Below are 24,748 nucleotides of genomic sequence, written 5' to 3' on the forward strand. Positions count from 1 at the left end.
CACAGAGTGTAACATGCAGAATACAGTAATACTGGTATAGGTAGATGATTAACATGGTGCTCTACAGATGGACACCTTTTACATTTTGCCTGTTTAAGACTGTATTTATACATCTATAATTGGTGTTTTTGTGCGCTGTGCTTCCATATTTATATTGGGTTGTTTGAGGATAGCAGAGAATGTTAGTTTGGAGAGAAGATGGTTTTATATGGATGTACCAAGCACACAATAACTTTTAGACAGTGTTTTTTAAAGACTTGTTTAAGACTTACCATTTAATAGTATGAATAGAAAGAATCTGTTAATTTGTTTTTGTAGAAACTACAGTCTACACTGTTCTCTATACCAGGATTGGGCTAGGAACAGCGATTGAAAATTGAGGAACTGAATTGCTCTGCATGGACACAGCATTCAGTTAGCAACTACAGAGGAACACTGTAATCGATAATACACTACATGTATATGGACACCTGCTCGTCAAACATCTCATTCCAAAATCATGGGCATTAATATGGCTATAACAGCCTCCACTCTTCTGGGAAGGCTTTCCACTAGATGTTGGAACATTGCTGCGGGGACTTGCTTCCATTCAGCCACAAGAACATTAGTGAGGTCAGGCACTGATGTTGGGCGATTAGGCCTGGCTCGCAGTCGGCGTTCCAATTCATCCCAAAGGTGTTCAATGGGGTTGAGGTTAGGTTCTTCCACTCCGATCTCAACAAACCATTTATGCATGAACCTCGCTTTGTGCACCGGGGCATTGTCATGCTGAACAGGAAAGGGCCTTCCCCAAAGTTGGAAGCACAGAATCATCTAGAATGTCATTGTATGCTGTAGCATTAAGATTTCCCTTCACTGGAACTAAGGGGCCTAGCCCGAACCATGAAAAACATCCCGAGACCATTATTTCTCCTCCACCAAACTTTATAGTTTGCACTCTGCATTCCTTGGCATCCGCCAAACCCAGATTTGACCGTCGGACTGCCAGATTGTGAAGCGTGATTCATCACTCCAGAGAACACATTTCCACTGCTCCAGAGTCCAATGGCGGTGAGCTTTACACCAATCCAGCCAACACTTGGCATTGCACATGGTGACCTTAGACTTGTGTGCATCTGCTCAGCCATGGAGACCCATTTAATTAAGCTCCTGACGAATAGTTAATGCTTCCAGAGGCAGATTGGAACTCAGCAGTATGTGTTGCAACAAAGGACAGACGATTTTTATGCGCTTCAGAACTCGGCGGTCCCGTTCTGTGAGCTTGTGTGGCCTACCACTTCGCGGCTTAACCGTTGTTGCTCCTAGTCATTTCCAGTTCACAATAACAGCACTTTCAATTGACCGGGACAGCTCTAGCAGGGAGAAACTTGACGAACTCACTTGTTGGAAAGGGGGCATTCTATGACGGTGCCACATTGAAAGTCACTGAGCTCTTCAGTTTTATACACCTGTCAGCAATGGGTGTGGCTTAAATAGTCAAATCCACTTATTTGAACAGGTGTCCACATACCTTTGTATATATAGTGTACCATCGAAGAGCAGAACTACAGCATGGCTTTCAAGATGTGTGTTGATGTTTGGAATTAGATTGAGAAGTGATATGATATGCCTAGTTGACTTTCCAAATGCTTCAGATGTGGCTTCATTTGATATCACATTAAGCCAGAGGCTGCCTGGCTGCCACCCTCAGCAGTTGAATCATATGCAATGTCAATAACCTCAGTCTTCCTATTTAGCACGTTTTGCTATCCAATTAAATGTGTAACCTAATTGATGACTAATATCCAGTTCATTCTTTACAGTCCTGTATACGTACGTTAGATACCAAAACTTTTCGGATTGTATGACACAAACGCAAGGCATTTCATTTAGCATGTTTAGAATATGCAGTCCGATGGCACAGCTGACTATGCTAAACATGATAAACATTTATAATTTTACACATGGTCCCCTCAGTGTTCTAACGATCTCTCTGTGTCCCCTGACAACAGTACATCAAGATCCCCGCCCCGTCCCCAGATGCCTCGGACGCACTACGGGTCTTCTCCTTCTACCTGTCCAGTGATAGCAAGGACAAACCTCAGGCCAGCTTCGACTGCACACACCAGTATGTCTCAAGGTAAGCACACACCACTGTTTTCACAGTCCACCACAGCCAGTTCAGTCAGATTGTGACCACAGGACTTCTGAGACACTGCTCTCTCTTACACTCTCTCTCCTATTGCCAACCTAAGTAACCCTTGTCACAATGTGACCGCTTCAAATTACAGCTTATCCTCAGACAATTTTTCTTACCATTGCATGTATAATACAGTTCAGTCTTATTTTAGAACTACTCATAAACTCTGTCCTTTTAATTTAAGTACTTTCTGTTGAACTTTTTTTTATTGTCTTTTGAGTTACTGTAAGCACCTATTTAGCATACTGTGTTGCTAAAGCTTGACAGTTGAGGTTGGTTGTCTCTAGACCTTTGACCTACACATGTCTGATGTCAGTGAGATCACAGTGTTTGGAACCATGTAGGGTTAGTTGGAGGGGTAGAGTTGTGACGCTCTGTTTGCCCTGCAGCTCAAAGTCTTGTGGCTTTTACAATACTTCACTTGTTCTGCAGCTTAATGCCTTAGCATAGGATGTGAGGAACAAGCATGAGGACAGAAGTCACAGAACCAGTCATGGGAGTGAGACACATGTCATATGTAGACAGAATCACACAAAACACCTTTTCAAGAAATGCTGTATTGATTTGGAAGTAGTGTGAGACTTTTTGCTGCTATGTGAGCCTGATCTTCTACTCGCCTCAGGGAGGGCAGGGAGCACCTGGAGGGCCAGGGCAGTATTCAGGACAAGATCACTGTGTGTGCCACTGATGACTCGTACCAGATGACCCGGGAGCGCATGTCTCAGGTGGAGAAGGACATCATGAGCAGGTCGGCCATCGAGATCAAGCCAGGCTCCACTCGTGGTAAGTCTGCAGTCACAGGCTGCTTTTTCCTCTGCTGGCTGAGCTATGTCCAAACCAGCTTCACACCGAGCCCTTTACCTTTGGGGATCAAGGGCAAAATAATGGAGGTGTTTTAATGTTCTCTGAAAGCTTCTAATCCATCGCCTTTTACCATCTTGTCCTGCTGATAATTGCCATATGGTGTGGAAGTTATCGCATAGTTGATCAAAGTACTGGGTTGCAATTATTCATGCGACAGGGGAGGCCTCTTTTTCTTCTTCTTCTCCCTTCATTTAGACCAGATTGCTCAGGCACACTGCCAACCTGCCTGCCAGCTCCATTCATGTGATTGAGTTTGCCAGAAGTATGCACTAACAAGTCTCATGCTGAGTGGATGAAGTTCTGCCTAAGAGTTTAATTACAGTGGCTGCGATTCAATTAGTTTTCTTCAGCTGAAATACTGCATTATTGTTTGCAGATTCTCTGAAGCAAAGGCCATAATTTACCATAAGTAGTTAAGAACTGACGAAAATCAGAATCATAAACCTGTTTGTGCCACTATGTAAAGATATTATTGTGGGAGCATTACTTTTTTATTGAACCTTTATTTAACTAGGCAAGCCAGTTAAGAACAAATTCTTATTATACAATGAGGGCCTACCCCGGCCAAACCCTCCCTTAACCCGGATGACGCTGGGCCAATTGTGCGCCACCCTATGGGACTCCCAATCACGGCTGGTTGTGATACAGCCCGGTATCAAACCTCTAGCACTGAGATGCAGTGTGATACAGCCCGGTATCGAACCTCTAGCACTGAGATGCAGTGTGATACAGCCCGGTATCAAACCTCTAGCACTGAGATGCAGTGTGATACAGCCCGGTATCGAACCTCTAGCACTGAGATGCAGTGTGACACAGCCCGGTACAAACCTCTAGCACTGAGATGCAGTGTGATACAGCCCGGTACAAACCTCTAGCACTGAGATGCAGTGTGATACAGCCCGGTATCAAACCTCTAGCACTGAGATGCAGTGTGATACAGCCCGGGATCAAACCTCTAGCACTGCGATGCAGTGTGATACAGCCCGGTATCGAACCTCTAGCACTGAGATGCAGTGTGATACAGCCCGGTATCAAACCTCTAGCACTGAGATGCAGTGTGATACAGCCCGGTACAAACCTCTAGCACTGAGATGCAGTGTGATACAGCCCGGTACAAACCTCTAGCACTGAGATGCAGTGTGATACAGCCCGGTATCAAACCTCTAGCACTGAGATGCAGTGTGATACAGCCGATGCAGTGTGATCAAACCTCTAGCACTGAGATGCAGTGTGATACAGCCCGGTACAAACCTCTAGCACTGAGATGCAGTGTGATACAGCCCGGGATCAAACCTCTAGCACTGAGATGCAGTGTGATACAGCCCGGGATCAAACCTCTAGCACTGAGATGCAGTGTGATACAGCCCGGGATCAAACCTCTAGCACTGAGATGCAGTGTGATACAGCCCGGTATCAAACCTCTAGCACTGAGATGCAGTGTGATACAGCCCGGTATCAAACCTCTAGCACTGAGATGCAGTGTGATACAGCCCGGGATCAAACCTCTAGCACTGAGATGCAGTGTGATACAGCCCGGGATCAAACCTCTAGCACTGAGATGCAGTGTGATACAGCCCGGTATCGAACCTCTAGCACTGAGATGCAGTGTGATACAGCCCGGTACAAACCTCTAGCACTGAGATGCAGTGTGATACAGCCCGGTATCAAACCTCTAGCACTGAGATGCAGTGCTTTAGACTGCTGCGCCACTCGAGAGCCCAGCATAGCAGTGCTGTAGATATCTTTATACAGCATGTGAACCAGTGGGACCATTGGGATGTGCATTAGTTGCATGCCATGTAGGAGGATACTTATGTGTCTTCACTGGGTTCTAAAAGGACATGTTACCGATGCTGTGTATTATAACCTGAACAGACGTGTAGAACTATGCTGTAGGCACATAGAAGGCACATAGAGCTCTTCTTTGCAGACACTGACAGTTTTACAGTTTTACACATATTGTCTAAAACATAAATAGAACATACTGCACAATCCATGTTCTACCACTGATGAAGCAAGCAACACATTTTTACATTTTAAATTGTAGTCATTTAGCAGACGCTCTTATCCAGAGCGACTTACAGTTAGTGCATTCATCTTAAGATAGCTAGGTGAGACAACCACATATCTCAGTCATAGTAATGACATTTTTCCTCAATAAAGTAGGGGAGAGGGGGTGCTGTGGGACTATTTCAGATACTCTTTAAAGAGGTAGGGTTTCAGATGTTTTTGGTAGATGGGCAGGGACTCTGCTGTCCTGGCTTCAGGGGAAGCTGGCTCTACCATTGGGGTGCCAGGACAGAGAAGAGCTTGGACTGGACTGGGCTGAGCTGCCTTCCCGTAGGGGTGGGAGGGCCAAGAGACCAGAGGTGGCAGAACACATGACATGCCATGCTGTTGAAATAGGCTCCTTGAGGGCTGTTGCACAATCCTGTTAAAGGTAGCTGTCGTGTTGAGATTGCAGTGTAATGTCTTTGCTGAATGGGTTCAAAACAACGACTGAATTCTAATCCAAATAATGCATTTTAAATTAAAGTTAGTCAAGTGAAAAGGAGGACGTCCACTTGCAACCTCAGCCTGGGAACATTGACATTGGTTTCATAAGGTTTAAGGCACACAACTGGACTCACTTTCCCACAGCATGGACAGGACAGTAAGGCACCCATTCAAAGGCAACTGAAATTAAAGGGTCATAAACTATATGTCGTATGCGCTACTGTGCACACAAACCTCCTGTGGCAGCCAGCAGTATTTTTGTGGTACAGTAATTCTATGGCTATCTCCTCATGTTTCTACATACAAATGATAGTTTGCAGGAAAATGCATATCATTTAGTTTTAATGTATGGCTCGAATACTTTCCCAGTGAAAAGATTGAAGAAATTCTGTAAAAAGCAAATCTCTGACCATTACTGTAACTGTACAAAACGGTCTTATAAAGGGAATGTGTTTTAGTTGAACATATTCAGTGGAGATAGATGTATAGTGAATCCCCCACCACCTGTTTGCTAGTATTGAGGTTAAGAAGGGTTAGGCCTGGTTAGTCCAGTTAGTGTTGGGCCTGGTTAGTCCAGTTAGTGTTGGGTCTGGTTAGTCCAGTTAGTGTTGGGTCTGGTTAGTCCAGTTAGTGTTGGGTCTGGTTAGTCCAGTTAGTGTTGGGTCTGGTTAGTCCAGTTAGTGTTGGGCCTGGTTAGTCCAGTTAGTGTTGGGTCTGGTTAGTCCAGTTAGTGTTGGGTCTGGTTAGTCCAGTTAGTGTTGGGTCATCCAGTTAGTGTTGGGTCTGTTAGTCCAGTTAGTGTTGGGTCTGGTTAGTCCAGTTAGTGTTGGGTCTGGTTAGTCCAGTTAGTGTTGGGTCTGGTTAGTCCAGTTAGTGTTGGGTCTGGTTAGTCCAGTTAGTGTTGGGTCTGGTTAGTCCAGTTAGTGTTGGGTCTCGTTAGAATAATATCATCTTGTTAGGAGACGGCCTGAGAACACCAGGTAGCAGTAGAACATGCTACAGCGCTCCTCCCTCTATAGGAGTCTATAGGAGTGAGGAATACCACACGCTGTGTGCACTCTTTCAGTTAAGATGATAAGCCAAGATCCTAACTCTGTGATCACTGAAGATCCCATGGCACTTATTGCTAGAGTAGGACTTAACCCCACTGTCCTGGATAGACTCCCAACATGGACCCATGAAGAACTTCTCCTTAGCCTGTTATAGGCTCAGTCAATCATCATCACTTCTCTGCTGGGTCTGGTGTTAGTCTGACGTACATTACTCATGGTTGTGATACACTACACCTTGGTGACAGATGGGATGAGGAACACCCATACAATATCAAGCTGAGCCATTATATAGTCTTTGGTGTAACCGTACATTTTGGGTGAATGCTACTGTTTTGGTTTCAATGTTATCAACATGGTTGTGTCCAAACATGTGACTACTGTAATGAATACTCAGGAAGAAAAAGGTGTAGATTCACGCGCAGAGCGCGGCAGGTGTTTATTACACCTTTCACAGAAGGCAGGAATCGTGGTCACAGACAGGCAATGGTCATACACAGGTAGGCAAACAAGCAGGTGAATCAAAACTAAGACTGATGGCTATAACTGGATCTCACAAAAAAGCTAGGAAAAGGCTTAGTAGAGTCAAAATGAACAATACCTCACAAAGGCACAAACAGAATGAACTGAACTAAATCAGGAGCTGATGAGACCAGGTGAGTAACTAACACAGGTGAAAACAATGAACAAAAATTAAATGTCTTCAAGAACACAAAGAAACAGGGATATGTTCAAGAACACAACCAAACAGAACAAGTTTGACTAAGAAAATATATACAGAACCTTACAACTACTGTATCTAGTTACTGCTTTAGATTTTTTTTAGAGCATTTTTCACACAATATTTTTCAGCAACAAAGGAACCAACCCATATCCTATTTCTAATAAGTTAAGTATGTTTTAGTCAAGCATGTTCAGTGTTCTGCTGGTTTCGTGTAAAAGCTATACAGTAGACAGAATGGCGCTTTGCAAACCTTCCCATAACCAACTACATGACAAGCATATTGAATTTATTGTTGTTAGCGTCTAGTCGCTGCATGTTTAAAATGTGGCAACACAGGCTATTTCACTACACTACAGGGAGATATTGGACTGTAAATTGTATGTGTCTTGAACCACAGTAGCTGTTACGACAAGCTCTGGAAACTGCATTGCATTTGGCAAAAGCAGAGATTTACCCTCAGGCCCAGAGTTGATTAAAATTACACCCTTTAATCTTACTGGGGTGCATAGTATATGTTGATGATATCCTCATTTCTCACATTATGAAAATGTCAGGAAGTTTTGTGTAACTGTTATGCAAAGCATTTCATATAGGCGCCTTGAAGAATAGATATTTTGAAGACTTGTTAACCAATATGGTTTTAAAGCTAGAATCCTTAGCTGAAACAATAACAAAGCATTTCCCCCCCACCTCTGTTTTGGTAAAATACTGAGTGATTGGCCTTGAGAAATGAAACCACTCTCATAGACAGAGCTATGGATGCAAGGACTGACCATCTATGATATCAACATGATCATTTTAACCATGCTTTAAAGGCTATACGGTGTTTGTTTACAATTACAGTTGAAGTCTATAAGTAGTCTTTGTCTTGCACAGGAGTACTTTCATAGTGGAAGTATGACACAAATACAGTTTACTTGTGTTGCTGAGAATTCTGGTATGTTTTGTTTTCCCATGAATGTATTTTCCATCTGTTGCACACTGACTAACTGAAGTTAAACTTAGTTTTTCACAATTCCTGACATTTAATCCTAGTAAAAATGCCCTGTCTTAGGTCAGTTAGGATCACCACTTTATTTTAAGAATGTGAAATGTCAGAATAATAGTAGAGAGAAATATTTATTTAAGCTTTTATTTCTTTCATCACATTCCCAGTGAGTCAGAAGTTTACATACACTCAATTAGTATTTGGTATCATTGCCTTTAAATTGTTTAACTTGGGTCAAACGTTTTGGGTAACCTTCCACAAGCTTCCCACTGTAAGTTGGGGGAATTTTGGCCCATTCCTCATAACAGAGCTGGTGTAACTGAGTCTGCTTTGTAGGCCTCCTTGCTCGCACACGCATTTTCAGTTCTGCCCACAAATTTTCTATAGGATTGAGGACAGGGCTTTGTGATGGCCACTCCAATACCTTGACTTTGTTGTCCTTAAGCCATTTTGCCACAACTTTGGAAGTATGCTTGGGGTCATTTGGAAGACCCATTTGCGACCAAGCTTTAACTGACTGATGTCTTGAGATGTTGCTTCAATATATCCACAAGATTTTCTTTCCTCATTATGCCATCTATTTTGTGAAGTGCACCAGTCCCTCCTGCAGCAAAGCACCCCCACAACATGTTGCTGTCACCGCCGTGCTTCATGGTTGGGATGGTGTTCTTCGGCTTGCAAGCCTCCCCCTTTTTCCTCCAAACATAACGATGGTCATTATGGCCAAACAGTTCTATTTTTGTTTCATCACACCAGAGGACATTTCTCCAAAAAGTATGATCTTTGTCCCCATGTGCAGTTGCAAACCATAGTCTGGCTTTTTTATGGCGGTTTTGGAGCAATGGCTTCTTCCTTACTCAGCGGCCTTTCAGGCTATGTCGATATAGGACTTGTTTTCATGTGGCTATAGATACTTTTGTACCTGTTTCCTCCAGCATCTTCACAAGGTCCTTTGCTGTTGTTCTGGGATTGATTTGCACTTTTCGCACCAAGGTACGGTCATCTCTAGGAGACAGAACGCGTCTCCTTCCTGAGCGGTATGACGGCTGCGTGGTCCCATGGTGTTTATACTTGCGTATTATTGTTTGTACAGATGAACGTGGTACCTTCAGGCATTTGGAATTGCTCCCAAGGATGAACCAGACTTGTGGAGGTCTACAATTATTTTTCGGAGGATTTGGCTGATTTCTTTTGATTTTCCCAGGATGTCAAGAAAAGAGCCACTGAGTTTGAAGTTAGGCCTTGAAATACATCCACAGGTACACCTCCAATTGACTCAAATTATGTTAATTAGCCTATCAGAAGCTTCTAAAGCCATGACATGATTTTCTGGAATTTTCCAAGCTGTTTAAAGGCACAGCCAACTTAGTGTATGTACATTTCTGACCCACTGGAATTGTGATACAGTGAATTATAAGTGAAGTAATCTGTCTGTAAACAATTGTTGGAAAATGACTTGTGTCATGCACAAAGTAAATGTCCTAACCAACTTGCCAAACTATAGTTTGTAAACAAGAAATTTGTGGAGTGGTTGAAAAACGATGACTCCAACCTAAGTGTATGTAAACTTCCGACTTCAGCTGTACATTTGTTTCCAGACATTGGAGTGAAACAAGTTTTTATTTTGAGTTCTATAACAGTTGAACTAAGCTCATAAGTCATTTATAAGTTATATTCTTCAAGAATCAATGGGTACATATTATTAATTTAGAAATCCAAAAATTGATGTAGCAACTGCAGATTCTAGCTTTAACATTATTACATTCCAGTTGTGCAACAACTGTAGACTTTTAGAAATGTCAAATTGAGTGCATGGTGCCAGACATTATTTTACAGAGTATGTAAATCATCTAGGTCCATATGTCATAGAGTAAATCAACTCTTTCACGCACTGTACAGTGCAGCTGGGCCCCAGCTTTACTTAATATAGTAGATACCAGTTGTACCAGAACCACTCTGCTTCCATGAAGATGCTGTGCTTTCCGTCCTATAGCAACCTTCAAAGCAGAGCTTAAACTTTTTTAATGAGATCAGGGTTGGGAGATATATCTATAAGCACCGCCACGTCCTGCTGGCTTGGAGCCAGGAGAATTAGTGCTGCAACAGGAAGAAAAGGCCTTTGTGTATGAGTGAGCAGTGAGGTGTTTAACTTTCCATGCTCCTCTGCTTGCACAGGAGCCGGTTAACTTCACTGGCAACACTTTCACTGAACTCCAAGCCTGGCGCTGCGCACCAACACTGTATGTGTACATGAGGCTGTTTGAGTTCTGGCTAAACATGTTTGTTCAGATGCTATTTCCTGCTATGGATGCAAGGTGCTATTCCTGTGTGCAGTGATTGCATACTGTATTTATGACAGACATCTGTCAAGACAAAGCACATCAGGTTTTGCTTCTGGCCCTTGTCTCACACATTATACCAGGCCTTTTTTGCATAACTGGCCTGAGGATTGGCCTGATGTTGAGTTGCTGGGCTCAGAGCAGTGTCAGTCTATTTGAAACCTGTCCAGGGGCAGTTAGAACGTAATCCTCCCATCCCACTTGTCCAGTGTACTGCTTGGCTTTCTATGAGCGCTTTAGATCATACAAGTGATAATTGTGGTAATTGCTGAAACTTTCACCGACTGACAAGAGCACAAAACCACTACTCTTTACTTGGTAACAGTAGCTTAGATGTGTAAGGAGGTAGCTTTTATGTCTATAATATTGTTTGTATGTCACTAACATTGTTCTCATCAAATGGCACCTTTCTGTGTATCTACTTTTCTCTGTCAGGTAAATGTGTGAAGATCCAGAGGAAGCAGGGCCTGTCGTCAAGCATGGACAGCAGCAGCAACAAGCACTCCCCCAGCAACAAGAGGAGCGGGGCCCCCAGCCCAGTGGCCCTCCGGCCCCTAAGAGACCGCATCATCCACGTCTTGGCCTTGAAGGCCTACAGGAAGCCTGAGCTGCTGCTGTGGCTGGAGAGGGAGAGGGCCAGTCCTAAGGACAAGGCTGACCTGGGAGCAGTACTGGACGATGTGAGACCTCTAGAACACAACACGACACTAAAACTGTACTCTGGCACTAGGCTGCAGGTGCATGGTAGGCGCTGGTTTCACTGGGTAGAGATCAAACTCAATAACGCACAACTTTTGCATATTGTGGTCCAATTGTAATACATTTGAAATGAATAAACCTAATCTATTTAGGTAAATGAAACACATGTAAAACATCACAGCAACTTTAAATGTGCCTTTGGGATTCAGGCGCATTTATAAGCAATTCTAAACCCCTCTAGGGGTTCCAAATGTAGACACTGCAAAGGAGCCTCTCTCTCTCGCCGCTTTCTCGCTCTCTTTGTCACGGAGCCATTCTATTTGTGACTCTAACTGAACACAGTGCTGGTGTAAGTGCTGTGTTTACTATGAATTACTTGTTAATAGTGAACAATGTATTATTGAACTTTGACAGCCTGCCACTTGATCCTTTTTTTAACCAGGGTCAAAACTGCAACTAATGCTTTAGAGACAGATGGTTAAAATGTGTTTGTCATTGATTTGCAGGTTGCTAAACTGAATCCCAAAGACCACAGCTTTACTCTGAAGGATGAGTTCTACAGTCATGTCCAGAAGGATTGGCCCGGTTACCTAGAGGAAGAGAAGCAGCTCATCCATAGGCTCCTGGCCAGGTGGGTGTGGCTTGTACTTCTACTCACCTGTCTTCTCTACCATCATACTCTCCTTCTCATTCTCACCAGTGAATATTTTAATATTTCCCTGTATATCAACATGATGTTGGTGTCGTGGTGGAGAGCCCCCCTTGTCTGTAGTTCATTTTAATGTAACATTGTAAGCTTCAGTACTTGGATGATTACCTCTCCTCAGTAGCGGGGGGGGCTCTGATGCTTTTTGACAACGTGCTGGCACTAAGACTGCAGGCCCTCTGGATTACTGTGGCAGGCTGCTTCGATCATGTTGAAAGGAGAGACTCTAAATGACTATATCTCTGCACAGGTAATGTTTTAATGGGGTGAGTGGGGGGGGAGAGAAATATTCTCTGCATGGTGTTGCCAAATAGCATTAATGTAGAGGACAGTAGCCTGGCTGAGCTTTTCAGAATGAGAGAGTGGACATCATTTTGGATGGATGTCCATGTCCTGCCTGCTTATTGTGCAACTGGCTGTTGCCCTTCTGTTTACAATACTGACTCACATAGAAAGAGCCTTTTGAATGTACAGGATACGGGTGCTGTTGACTTGGCTCATAACTATATGACCGTTCTTGAATCATAATGAAGAGCCTTTTTCTATAGTTTATCTCAGAGAGAAACTTAATTTGGATGTGATTAGTATCAGAATCCAACCAGGCTGGCAGCCTAGTCTGTCAGAGGATCTCATGTCTGGAATGTCCTGAAAGCCAGTGGTGCTTCCAGCAGATTCCATTGATCATCTAGTTAAAAAGGTAATGTGGCTGCAGTGGGAGGTATGATGGAACTCTGATCCCAGTGAGATTTCTGTGAGGAAGGAGCTGGAGGAAGCAGATTGCCAGTGGAGAGAGGAGTGTTTAGCCTAACATAGCCTGCATCTGGCACCATTGTTCTCCTCACTGAGATGACTGGACACTGCTCCGCCTTAGTGCCTGTCTCTTAGAGATGTAATCTACAGATAGCCTAACACTTTGAAACATGCTGGCAAACTTGTCAGTTTCACTTTGAGGTCAAGTGTAGAAAACTGGTGTGTTGTAAAATATTTTGGAGTGTAATTTCTGTCTGACAGCGTGGTTCTATTTGTTATTTTGCAAATATGAATATAAACAGCCACATCTAAGGCATACTTTGCTTGTAATTTATGTAGCTTGATCCTGAAGTTACAGTAACCAAATGGTTCTTTCTGTTTTGTTGTGTTTTCATCTGTTAACATGCCCCAACTCTTTCACTTCACTGGAGACCGTACAATTGCAGTTGGAGTTTGAACCATTATTTACAAACTAATACGTCTGTCCAAAGTCAAGTTTAAAGCTTAAATTATCTTCCCTAATATAGACGGAATAGCAAAGTAAAAATGCCTTCCCCTTCTAATGTTGCAGGAAACTGCAGCCACTGAGCAGCAGTAGCCAGTTGAAGAGTTTCCAGTCAAACCATTCATTCCACAAAACCCCTGGGGATTCTCCGTCACAACTCAGCCCGGTCAAAACTCCCTCTGTGGTAAATACCCACCTTCCTAACTCTAAAATAATTTCTACGTCCTGCCCTTCCTCACTGTTTATTTTCTTGATATTCATTAGAAATGAAAGAGAATGCAGAGATTAATTTCAAGGCTTAAATTATTTCTGTTTGATTAGTGGATCCGTGTTATGCCTTTTGACAAGACATACTGCAGAATAAGATTGAGTACGGAAGAAATGAGAGGAACGTTTCTTGGTGTGGCAGCATCTGCTTTTTATTTATGTGAGTGCTGGAGGCAGTTCAGTCACTGCCGTTTTCAGGAGCCAGTTGGGATGTTTTAATGGTTAGTCTTTGCCAAAAAGTCTTACAGGTAAAACCTCTTCTCTACCCCTTCACATAGAAACGCCCATTTCCCTCTGAGCTATCTGATTGTCAGACCCCCAAGAAGCAAAGACTATTAGACCACAGTTTACCCCTGCAGTCCCTTTCCAATGGACACCTTGGTCCCATTGGAGCCCGTAGCTCATCTGGTCCAGGCAACACCAGTGTCCAGACCAAAACAGAGTTTGAGAGAACCAACAATCACATCCAGGGAAGCCCTAATGGTCTTTACACACGGCACAAACTGGATGGTTCCTCCAGCATTCCCAAGCTGGAGAGGACCGAGCCGGTCCCAGCCGTACCAAGCCCCAAGGCCCCACAAACTGAGCCCTCCATCTGCACTGACCAGCAGCTAGCCAACGGCCAGCACAAAAAGAAGAAGTCCAAGAAGCACAAAGACAAGGAACGGGAGCACTTAAAACAAGACTGGACAGAGAACAGTCCCGACCTGAAGCAGAACCAGGAACATTTCAATGGTAAGAAAAGCACCCTCTCATTCCCAATGTAATTTTCAACTAAATCATATAATTTTGAGACCTTGTTGACTAGAATGATAGCAGAAACAAACATGTTGATAATGATACAGTAATCATATCCAAGGGTATATTTACAGCAGAGTTTCCGATAGCCGGTAGTAGCTGTTCATTTCTTTTTAAAAGCCAATAAATAAAATTGCCGCTGGTCAATTGTCCGGGAGAAAAATAAATCCTATTGCAAATAATGCTTTTAGCCTATTCATTGATGGAAATACCAGTCAATGGAAATACATTTAACTGGTCATGCTTATCGGTCTATAGGTAAATTTGCATAATTTAATGGAATTAAATTGGCACTTGTGTACAGTATATTTGTTATGTATCTTATTCATCACACACGTACAGCATCTCAAACAACAAACCACCTTGCAATGAGCTGGAGGCAGTATGCATTTTGAAAACATACTTAATTGTTTGAAACCTGAACATTTTAAAACATATTATGAGGGATGTCTTACCTTGCTTCAAAGTAGCCTAGCCACAATCAGACCCTATCTGTGGAGGCAATTATTTTATATAAACTTTTTTTCATTGCCCAGTAGACAAAGGCACAATCTTAGTCATATTAGCAACCCATGCTAGTTGTTGCATCTCCCCTCTTTCTAAATTTCTACCCCAACCTACATGTACATATTACCTCAATTATCTAGACTAAACTGTACATTGACTCGGTACCGGTACCCCCTGTATATAGCCTTGTTATTGTTACTTTATTGTGTTAGTTTTATTTATTTTATTATTAAGTAATTATTTTCTTAATTATTTTTTCTTAAAACTGCATTGCTGGTTCATTTGATTTGATATTTTCATCACTGTCACATGAAACCGCTTGCATGTGAGGTGCCATTTTGGCACAGCTAATTGTATTATGGAGCAAACATTTGTGCGTAGCCTACTACCTTGTGCACATTGCTGCGCTTATAATGTGAAGAAATAATCATTCATCAACATTTATAGCTAAACGTTCTGATCTGTTGCAAAATAATCATTGCTTTTAAATATATATACATATTTAGCCTAGGCCGTATGAATTTGGGACCTATCGTCCCACAGCTGTCCCAGAGTTTGTTTGGAATAGGCATTTTTTTCTATACAAGCTGACCAATAGAATAGGTAAACGTTTCTACTATGGGGGATAGTAGATTGACATAGACTAGTGATTTTGCTGCTCGTTACTCGTCTTGTTGTCCGAGGAAAAGTAAATGTGGACAGTTATTCTAACATCTACAAAGTGCACATCAGATTGACTTGCATGTCCTTGACTTGCATGTTCTGTTAATAGGAATTACTATAATCTAAAGGTGATTTCTGTCATTCTAAGCATTGTGGGTGGACGCCCTAATCAGTTTACGTATACCAATGCACATGGGTCCGGTAAATCTCTCAAATGTCCGGTAAATTAAAACGCTTCCGGTCAAATATCTGGCGCCACATTTTCCTAACGGGATCCCTGCTTTACACTACTTCTGGCCTATGCACACATGGAAATCAGAGCAGTTTAAATATTAGAAGAAGCACCTACTCCGTTTATTTGAGCCAACAAGATTACAGCATAGACTGCCCGGTATTTGTATACATACGAATAAACACTTTCCATATATACATAAATATTGTCAAACACTCCCTGCATATAAAAAATAGCAAAGATCACAGTCAAAATGTCTGTTTTTATTACCCATATTTATTGCAGTAGTAAAACTACTACCTCATTTGGAAAAGTATTAGGTTCCTTTGAAGTTTCATATCCCAAATAGGTTAAGTGACTTATCTAGAAGGCTCATGGTGAATTGCTGTAGGTTTTCAACAGAGTGACACTAAATCAGTGAGCTGAAGAACATTTCCAGTGGAAAGGGTGCTGTGTATGTAGCTTCAGCACCAAAGACGTGGATGTCGATTAAGGCAGCCCCCCTCATTCAGACGGGTTGGGTTAAATGAGGAAGACACATTTCAGTTGAAGGCATTCAGTTGTACAACTGACTAGGTATCCCCTTTCCCTTTCCACGAGCAACCCTCATTCCTTTCCCTGGCTAGTGTGTACATGATTGACTGTGGAACAGCTGGGTGACCCACGGTCCATCGAGTCAGCAGGCTGCTCTGCCTCCCAATCTGGGGCGCTGCTGGCGTCACCGCCTGCCTTGGAGCAGGTCTCTTATCAGTAGCACTGATAAACGACTCCATCAGCCTTAGTATGATATGAGCTTTGTCACATTTGCATTGGCAGATTACATTAACCTTTTTTCCCTCTGCTTGTGTTTATCTCCAGACCATGAGGGGGCTAAAACACCTGTCACTCGTACGTCACCGGAAGAGCTGCCCGACTATTTCATGTAAGTTCAAACACACTGCTTCATTCATAAGTCCTCCAGAATAGCCCTGGGTTCCTGAGTGGTGCTGCTAGGTTAATCTGTTATTTGAAGCCCATTCAAACTGTAAACATGGCAGAAGTGAAGCCAGTATGTGCTTTCAAAGTCTCAGGTTCTGTTACTACCATCTGTTGCTTCAATGTTTTCTTTAATGGTATGACTACTTTAACCACTTTTGTTGTGAAAGGAATGTGATTTGTTCAAAAAGGTCTGGATTCAGATTGAAAATATTCACATAAATAGTGGAAAATGTGAACGTTTAAATGGTCTCTCACGTGTTCAGTAATAACAGAGCTTCACAGAGAATGACTTAGAAAACAAATGATCTAATGTCTTACATTTCCACATCTTGAGAACACATCTCTGTGAAATCATTGCTGAGTCAAAGGCCAATCATTCTGCTAATCTGCAGTGCCACCTGCTGGAGAGATGAATGCATGTTTATATAGATGGGTTGGTTGATTAGTAGCCTCTGAGTCCTGGATGTTCTGGTTTTCAGAGGAAATGGAAAGAGAGCCTGTGGCACAACTTCCACTTTGGATGTTAACAAGGCGACACGCCATCTTAACTCCTCCACATGTGGCATAAAACATGCAGGGATGGTTTAGATTATTATATGGAAACTAAAATGTAAATAAATGTGCACAATGAGCACTTGTTTTCTCTCAAATACTGTATATTCTGTATATTTCTGGCCCTTCTTTGGACACTGTGTTAACAAACCTCCAGACGACCTTCAATGACATACAACACTACTTCCGTGGCCTCCAACTGCTCTTAAATGCAAGTAAAACTAAATGCATGCTCTTCAACCGATCACTGCCCGCGCCCGCCTGCCCGTCTAGCATCACTACTCGGGATGGTTCTGAATTAGAATATGTGGACAACTACAAATACCTAGGTGTCTGGTTAGACTGTAAACTCTCCTTCCAGACTCACATTAAGCAGCTCCAAAATTAAATCTAGAATCAGCTTCCTGTTTCGCAACAAAGCTGCCTTCAGTCATGCTACCAAACATACCCTCGTAAAACTGAGTATCCTACCGATCCTTGACTTCGGCGATGTCATTTACAAAATAGCCTCCAACACTCTGCTCAGCAAATTGGATGTAGTCTATCACAGTGCCATCCATTTTGTCACCAAAGCCCCATATACTACCAACCACTGCGACCTGTATGCTCTCGTTGGCTGGCCCTCACTTAATATTTGTTGCCAAACCCACTGGCTAAAGGTCATCTACAAGTCTCTGCTTGGTAAAGCCCCGCCTTATCTCAGCTCACTGGTCACCATAGCAGCACCCACCCGTAGCACGTATATTTCACTGGTCACTCCCAAAGCCAATTCCTCTTTGGCCACCTTTCCTTCCAGTTCTCTGCTGTCAATTACTGGAACGAATTGCAAAAATCACTGAAGCTGGAGACTCATATCTCCCTCTCTAACTTTAAGCATCAGCTGTCAGAGCAGCTTACAAATCATTGCACCTGTACATAGCCCATCTGTAAATAGCCAACCCAACTACCTCATCCCCATGTTGTTATTTGCTACTTTGCACCCCAGTATCTCTACTTGCACATTCATCTTCTGCATGTCTTTCACTCCAGTGTTTAATTGCTAAATTGTAATTATTTTGCCACTATGGCCTATTTATTGCCTTACCTCCCTAATCTTACTACATTTGCACACACTGTATATAGACTTTTCTATTGTGTTACTGACTGTACGTTTGTTCATCCTATGTGTAACTCTGTGTTGTTTGTGTCGAACTGCTTTGCTTTATCTTGGCCAGGTCGCAGTTGTAATTGAGAACTTGTTCTCAACTGGCCTACCTGGTTAAATAAAGGTGAAATGAAATGAAAATACATCATTACAGTTGTTGGTTAACTAGCTAGCCCCGTCGAAGTGTGCGCATTGTTTTCGTGACGTTGTCAGCTAACCTGTCTATTTCTACCTCCTGATGTGGCCATTCCACGTTGCCTGTCACAGCTGGCCAGACTAGACCAGACCATAGTGGATGGATGCCATGGCCCTGTGGTTGTTGAAATGACAGCTCACAAGATGTTAATGTCTCTCTTTCCAGAAAGTACAACATCATCACAGCCTCAGAGCAACGGAAACAGTACAAGGAGGATTTCTGTGCGGAGTATGATGAGTACAGGGCCCTGCATCACCGGATCGGTACAATCACAGAGATGTTTGTTCAGCTGGGCTCAAAGATCAACACTCTCGCCCACGGTACACAGGAATACAAGGTATGAGCAAGGAACTGATGTCACTTCCATACACAAAACACTTCTGTTTAAACATTTAAAGACCTGGCTTGATGAACTTTCAAGGGCTTACTAAATGTCTTGTATTTTTCTTCCGTTACAGCTCATGGAGGACCAAATACTGCAGAAATACAGAAAATATAAGAAGGTAAGTAATGCATGAGCAGGGAGTATTTTTGAATTATTTTATAGCCTGTCTTATCTACTATAGCCTGTATGGTTATCACAAAGAACTTTGACTCATACCAGTGATATTAATGTTGTTATTAGGTTCAACAGTGTAGGAAAAAGTACCCAACTGTCATACTTGAGTAAAACTAAAGATACCTTAATAGAAAATGACTCAAGTAAAATTGTAAGTCATCCAATAAAGTAGTACTTGAGTAAAAGGCTAAAAGTATTTGGTTTTAAATATGTTTAATTATTCTAATATAAATATAATTGCTAAAATATACTGAAGTATCAAATGTAAAAGTATAAATCATTTCAAATTCCTTATATTAAGCAAACCAGATGGCACTATTTTCTTATTATTATTTTATTTTACGGATCACCAGGGGCACACTCCAAAACTCAGACATAATTTACAAATGAAGCATGTGTGTTTAGTGAGTCTGCCAGATCAGAGGCAGTAGGGATGACCAGGGATGTTATCTTGATAAGTGTGGCAATTGGACCATTTTCCTGTCCTGCTAAGCAAAATGTAATGAGTACTTCTGGGTGTCAGGGAAAATGTATAGAGTAAAAAGTACAGTACATTACTTTCTTTAGGAATGTATTGAAGTAAAAATAGTCCAAAATATGAATAGTAAAGTATAGATACCCCCCCAACAAAAACTACTGAAGTAGTACTTTAAAGTATTTTTTTACTTAATTCCTTACACCTCTGAGGATAATCTTTTCCCATACGCTACACGCCCCTCTACTTTGTCAATGTCACCATAATGCCAGCTCTCTGACGGCCCTCTGCCTTGTCTTTGCAGAAGTTTCCTGGTTACCGGGAAGAGAAGAAGCGATGCGAGTATCTGCATCAGAAACTGTCTCACATCAAAGGTCTGATCCTGGACTATGACTGTATCCAGGCCCCTTCATAGTGACTGGCCTGCACCCTGCTACCACAGGGTGCTATTTTATCAACGGACCAAAAGACTCCCCAGGACCAAAAGACTGACCAGCCGAGCCTGGGTCTGGAGTGTTAAGGACTTTAATCACATATGAATCACACATTCACTTTATTCCTCCAAGTGTTGATGGAAGAGAGGTTCTCTTATATGAAGTGGGCCACGACCAGCGACACGTGATCAAATGAATCATTTTTGAGGACGAGTGTTGTTGTAATGGCTGGCAATTAAAGCCAAATTCCTTTTTCTACCCATAATGTTAATGTACATGAACTCTCCTACCCAATGCTTTTAACGTTTGGTCTATTGCCATGACTACACAGAAAGACTTAGTTTGATGGTACAATCATAAGGACAGATGAGAATAAATGCTCTTCACACCCAGTCTTCTATCCATGCTATATTTAAGTACCCAGTACAATTTGCGGTTTGTTGTTTCACTGAATGTATAGATGTAAAATAGTGATATAAGATCTTGATTTCTATAGAGAGGGTTGTAATCACTGGATTAAGATTAGGGGACGCTGGAAGATATGCAATGTTATGTGGAAATATCTCAGACCTCTATGAACAAGAAGTGAACTGTTTGAGTTGATCATTTCTCTATTTGTTAAAGTTGATGATACAGTACATGTCATTAATCAGACATGCCAGTCAAATCTCCTATACATTCGCCTCTGACCCACATTTCACGTTCAGTCTGTAGTTTCCGTTTGCAGTAATTGAGCCATTCTGCTTCATCAAATATGGGCCATGGGATTGGAAACAACTGCCCCCTCTATGCTGAAGAAAATGTTTATGAATCTTGATATTTGTATGATATAGTAAAATGCCATCTTAGTCATACAGTATACTCCCATGTTTCTGTTTAAACCACTACATCATTAATGAAAGAACACTAATCTGAATAAGAACTGCAATCAAACGCCAAAGTAATATTTTTGGATTGTTATGGCATTCTATTACCTTCTTATCCTTCTGGATAAATTATTCTCATTGTTTGAGCCAGTATTCTCTGACCTTTTGATGATAGTAATACAGTTCATACAATATTAATGAATATTTTATTACCTTGATCAATAGTCCAATGCCGGAGCATTTAACAGTACTTCCAAAAGCCATTTTTATATTACAAAGCTTGTGCCTGTGTGATGTATTCTATCAGCCCAGCAAGAAACAGGATTGCTCCCATGCAGTGATGAAATGCAATATTTTGAAGCTTTTGGTGTCTTTGGATTTCAACCTGGTTTAGGTTAGATTGATCAGAGATGAATCATAGTTCAAAGATGAGATTTCAGAAACCTATTTTCTGACTTGTGTGAACTTCTTCATTCTTGCTGTTGAAACTGCTCTGTAGGAAAATGCTGTGGTAACCATTGGTAACATTGTATTTCTTAATGTTGCTGTAGCAGTCTACTAGATTTCACCTCAGCAAGATGGGACAGTTTATTTTCAGTTTGAATCATTGAATGTTCCATTACAACATTGGGCTACTGGGTGTGTTTGTCTACAGTAGATGCATTTACACAAACTGGACCACATTAACTGAACCTCTCTGGGTGTACCTGTCATCATCACCTGGGATTTCATACAGTTCACTTTGATTATCTGTGGCTTGAAGATATATATTTTTTCAAATAGTGACTACTCGTAAGCAGTAATGAAATCAATGTGAGTGTCTGTGTACACTATCTTGCTACTTAATTGCTGTCTTAAATGTAAAGGGAAGATAGTTCATTTTGCCTTAACACACCATGGACACATTTACATGTCTCTGATATTGACTTTCTGAAATGTAATGTAATCTCTCTTTTTTTAATCTGCTCATTTAATATAATGTTTTAGGATCATGTATTTCAGTTCACATTTTTTGGGGGTTGAAGGAAATGCATAATTTATGTTAATGTGTAATGCTTTCAATACTGCGTCTTATATGTCTGCACGTCTTTTTACATTGTTGATCTATTCCTCTACCATGTGAGTTGGGGCTCGATTCAATCAGATCTGCTTTAGCGAACATCCGCATAGCGTTTGTTTTGACGGTCTATGAGTTGGGGCTCGATTCAATCAGATCTGCTTTAGCGAACATCCGCATAGCGTTTGTTTTGACGGTCTATGAGTTGGGGCTCGATTCAATCAGATCTGCTTTAGCGAACATCCGCATAGCGTTTGTTTTGACGGTCTATGAGTTGGGGCTCGATTCAATCAGATCTGCTTTAGCGAACATCCACATAGCGTTTGTTTTGACGGTCTATGAGGTGGAGCTGTTAGAGCTGTCAAATCCACAAGTGGCTCCCTGGATTATAGATAAAGCCAACATTGCAATTGACTACACGGAGTCGCATTAACAGAAATCTCATGCTGTCTTGTTTACACTATGGAACAGTGTAACGTGTGATGTAATGTGCACCTCGATTATGATAATAGAAACCCTCATTATTTAGTTTAACGATTTTTCAAGTCGAGCGTCATTATTCCTGTATAACCTACACTTTCTCCTTCTGAACATCTAACGCGAGTGGGGCGGTTGTGGCTTTGTGACAATGGTTGCAAGAGCAGCTGCTCACCGATTTGAAGGTTCCTATGCAGTTCCACCTCTGAGGGCCACAACATCCGCTATGCGGGTGTCTGCTGTCACAGCTTAACGCTTGATCCGATTGAATCTAGGCCTTAATTCTTTTGTGTTTGTGATAGGTTCATTTCTGTTTGTTTCCCTCATGAGTGCTCTGTGGATATCTGTTTGATAATGATGAATGGAGTATAGAAAATGAATTGTGACTGTTAAGGGCCTTTTTTTTCATCCATTACCATTCTTCACCACTGTCACAAACCACATGGTTTCAGAGCTCTGTATAGAAACATGTCTGAAAGGTCTCTCAGAAGTGCTTGACTGGGCTAGATTCATCCCTGACATGTACACATAGTGGAAGTTCTTCTGTCACAGTTTGGGTTCTTTTTTTATTGTTGAATTCTAAATGTAATAAATTAAATATATGCTACTGACTGTGGTCTTCTGGAAAGCACATGACCAGATATGAGACTAGTACAGACCACTGTCTCTGTCTGCAGTATTGGACTGAGCCATATTCATCTGAATAAGTGCTAATTGTGATATACGCAGGAGTTAGCGAGGTGCCTTCTAATAGGAAAATCTGAGTCACATTGGCTTTAACATAACATTATCTTTCATAATTGATTTGATTGCATGACACGCAGGTGAAACTAAATATATGTACTCAAATTATTGGTCCCTAAATTTTATTTTTCATGTGTAGGACTACAGCTTTGTGGCTAAAGGTCCTTAACTGTTAAGACATCCACAATGTGCTCTTGAAATGCAAAATGCCATTTAATGTGCATATTGCTTACAAATCAAACAACTCTAGAATATTTTTTTGTTTATTGTCTCGCTGTTGCTGGTGCATTTACTTTGTTGATATTGGTAAATGAAATGTCTCAATAGAAATGTGAAATAAAATCTCTTGTCTAGTATAAATCACTACAGATTGTCGACTTTTGAGAACAAATTTGTAACTATAATTTTTTTTGCTTCCTTCTTTGCCCAATTTCCTCAGTCTATTCAAGACAGACAAGAAGCCTCTACTTGGCGAAAGGTAAATGTAATATATATATATATATATTTGCAATTGTCTGTGGGGGATGCTTTATCACCAACTTTTCCTCTAGAAAAATACTACAAAATGTATTAATGTCTCTGAAAAAATAAATAAAGCTATTTTCATCAATAATTGTGTTTTATAAATTGCTATATATTTCCTTAAGGTGGCAGTGTTTCAGCACTTTTCGGGGAATCCTTGCACCACAAACTGATCATCATATTGAATAGCGAATGTGCATCACACAATTCCCTACAATACTTTAGATAAAATCAATTAAGCAAAGAAGGACAAATATTTTCTCCAAATTAAAGATTTCAACCCCAAATTAGTCATCTACATTTGAGTGTTTCTCAATATGTTTCAGTCCTAGGGGCCACATTTATCAAACTGCTTGGTAATTAACCATGTTATTTATTTTTTTACTTTGTTCAACTCAGGACTTCAAATAAGTGTACCTTTACATCAGCATTGTGAATAATTGCATAAAAGTCCATCGGATCTCTTTATTTTCTTATTGAACTGTTAAAAAAAATCTAATTCAACCCATTTTGTTACATACATTGCATTATGCAAAGAAATCTACTGTATTAATAATGCTTTTCTATTATGGAATACATGATTTGCATCGACATTTGAACTTAATTTCTGTTCATTGTGAGGAAAATATAGTTATCTATAACTAATGATAAGGCCATAAAGGATACGATGCTAACTGGTGGGCTTGGATGAGTGTGGCTGGATGATGCAACTCTTGATACGTCAAATTTCTGTAAAATAAAGCATTATGGCACCCAACTACAGTGCACTAAGTTCAATCATACACTAGTAAACAATAACGTTTACTGAGATCCCTGTCCAGTCTCTGTCTTTGTGATTCCTAAACTACTGCAAAATTCACTTTATAATCTACTAATTTAAAGATGTCTAATGATACCGATGTGTCAATCAATGAGCTGTTTCTGGTCCCAACAGTAATCATAAAAAAATGAGGTGACATCAGTAGAGGGTTTTGCAGA

The 24,748-nt window shown here is 41.3% G+C and overlaps 1 protein-coding gene across 1 annotated transcript in view; it reads left to right on the forward strand.

Moving 5' to 3' along the window:
* Positions 1–23,858, forward strand: part of LOC112218603 (RNA polymerase II elongation factor ELL2) — a 39,815-nt gene extending 15,957 nt beyond the window's left edge. Inside the window, exons 3-12 of the mRNA XM_024379526.2 lie at positions 1,992–2,119; positions 2,802–2,962; positions 11,075–11,319; positions 11,845–11,969; positions 13,366–13,483; positions 13,845–14,301; positions 16,625–16,688; positions 18,802–18,973; positions 19,095–19,139; positions 19,975–23,858. Coding sequence (XP_024235294.1) covers positions 1,992–2,119; positions 2,802–2,962; positions 11,075–11,319; positions 11,845–11,969; positions 13,366–13,483; positions 13,845–14,301; positions 16,625–16,688; positions 18,802–18,973; positions 19,095–19,139; positions 19,975–20,085 — 1,626 coding nt within the window. The 3' untranslated portion in view covers positions 20,086–23,858. The remainder of the gene's footprint in view (positions 1–1,991; positions 2,120–2,801; positions 2,963–11,074; positions 11,320–11,844; positions 11,970–13,365; positions 13,484–13,844; positions 14,302–16,624; positions 16,689–18,801; positions 18,974–19,094; positions 19,140–19,974) is intronic.
* Positions 23,859–24,748: the final 890 nt, after the last annotated feature.

The sequence above is a fragment of the Oncorhynchus tshawytscha genome, linkage group LG19, assembly GCF_018296145.1.
Source record: "Oncorhynchus tshawytscha isolate Ot180627B linkage group LG19, Otsh_v2.0, whole genome shotgun sequence".
Lineage (NCBI taxonomy): Eukaryota > Metazoa > Chordata > Actinopteri > Salmoniformes > Salmonidae > Oncorhynchus > Oncorhynchus tshawytscha.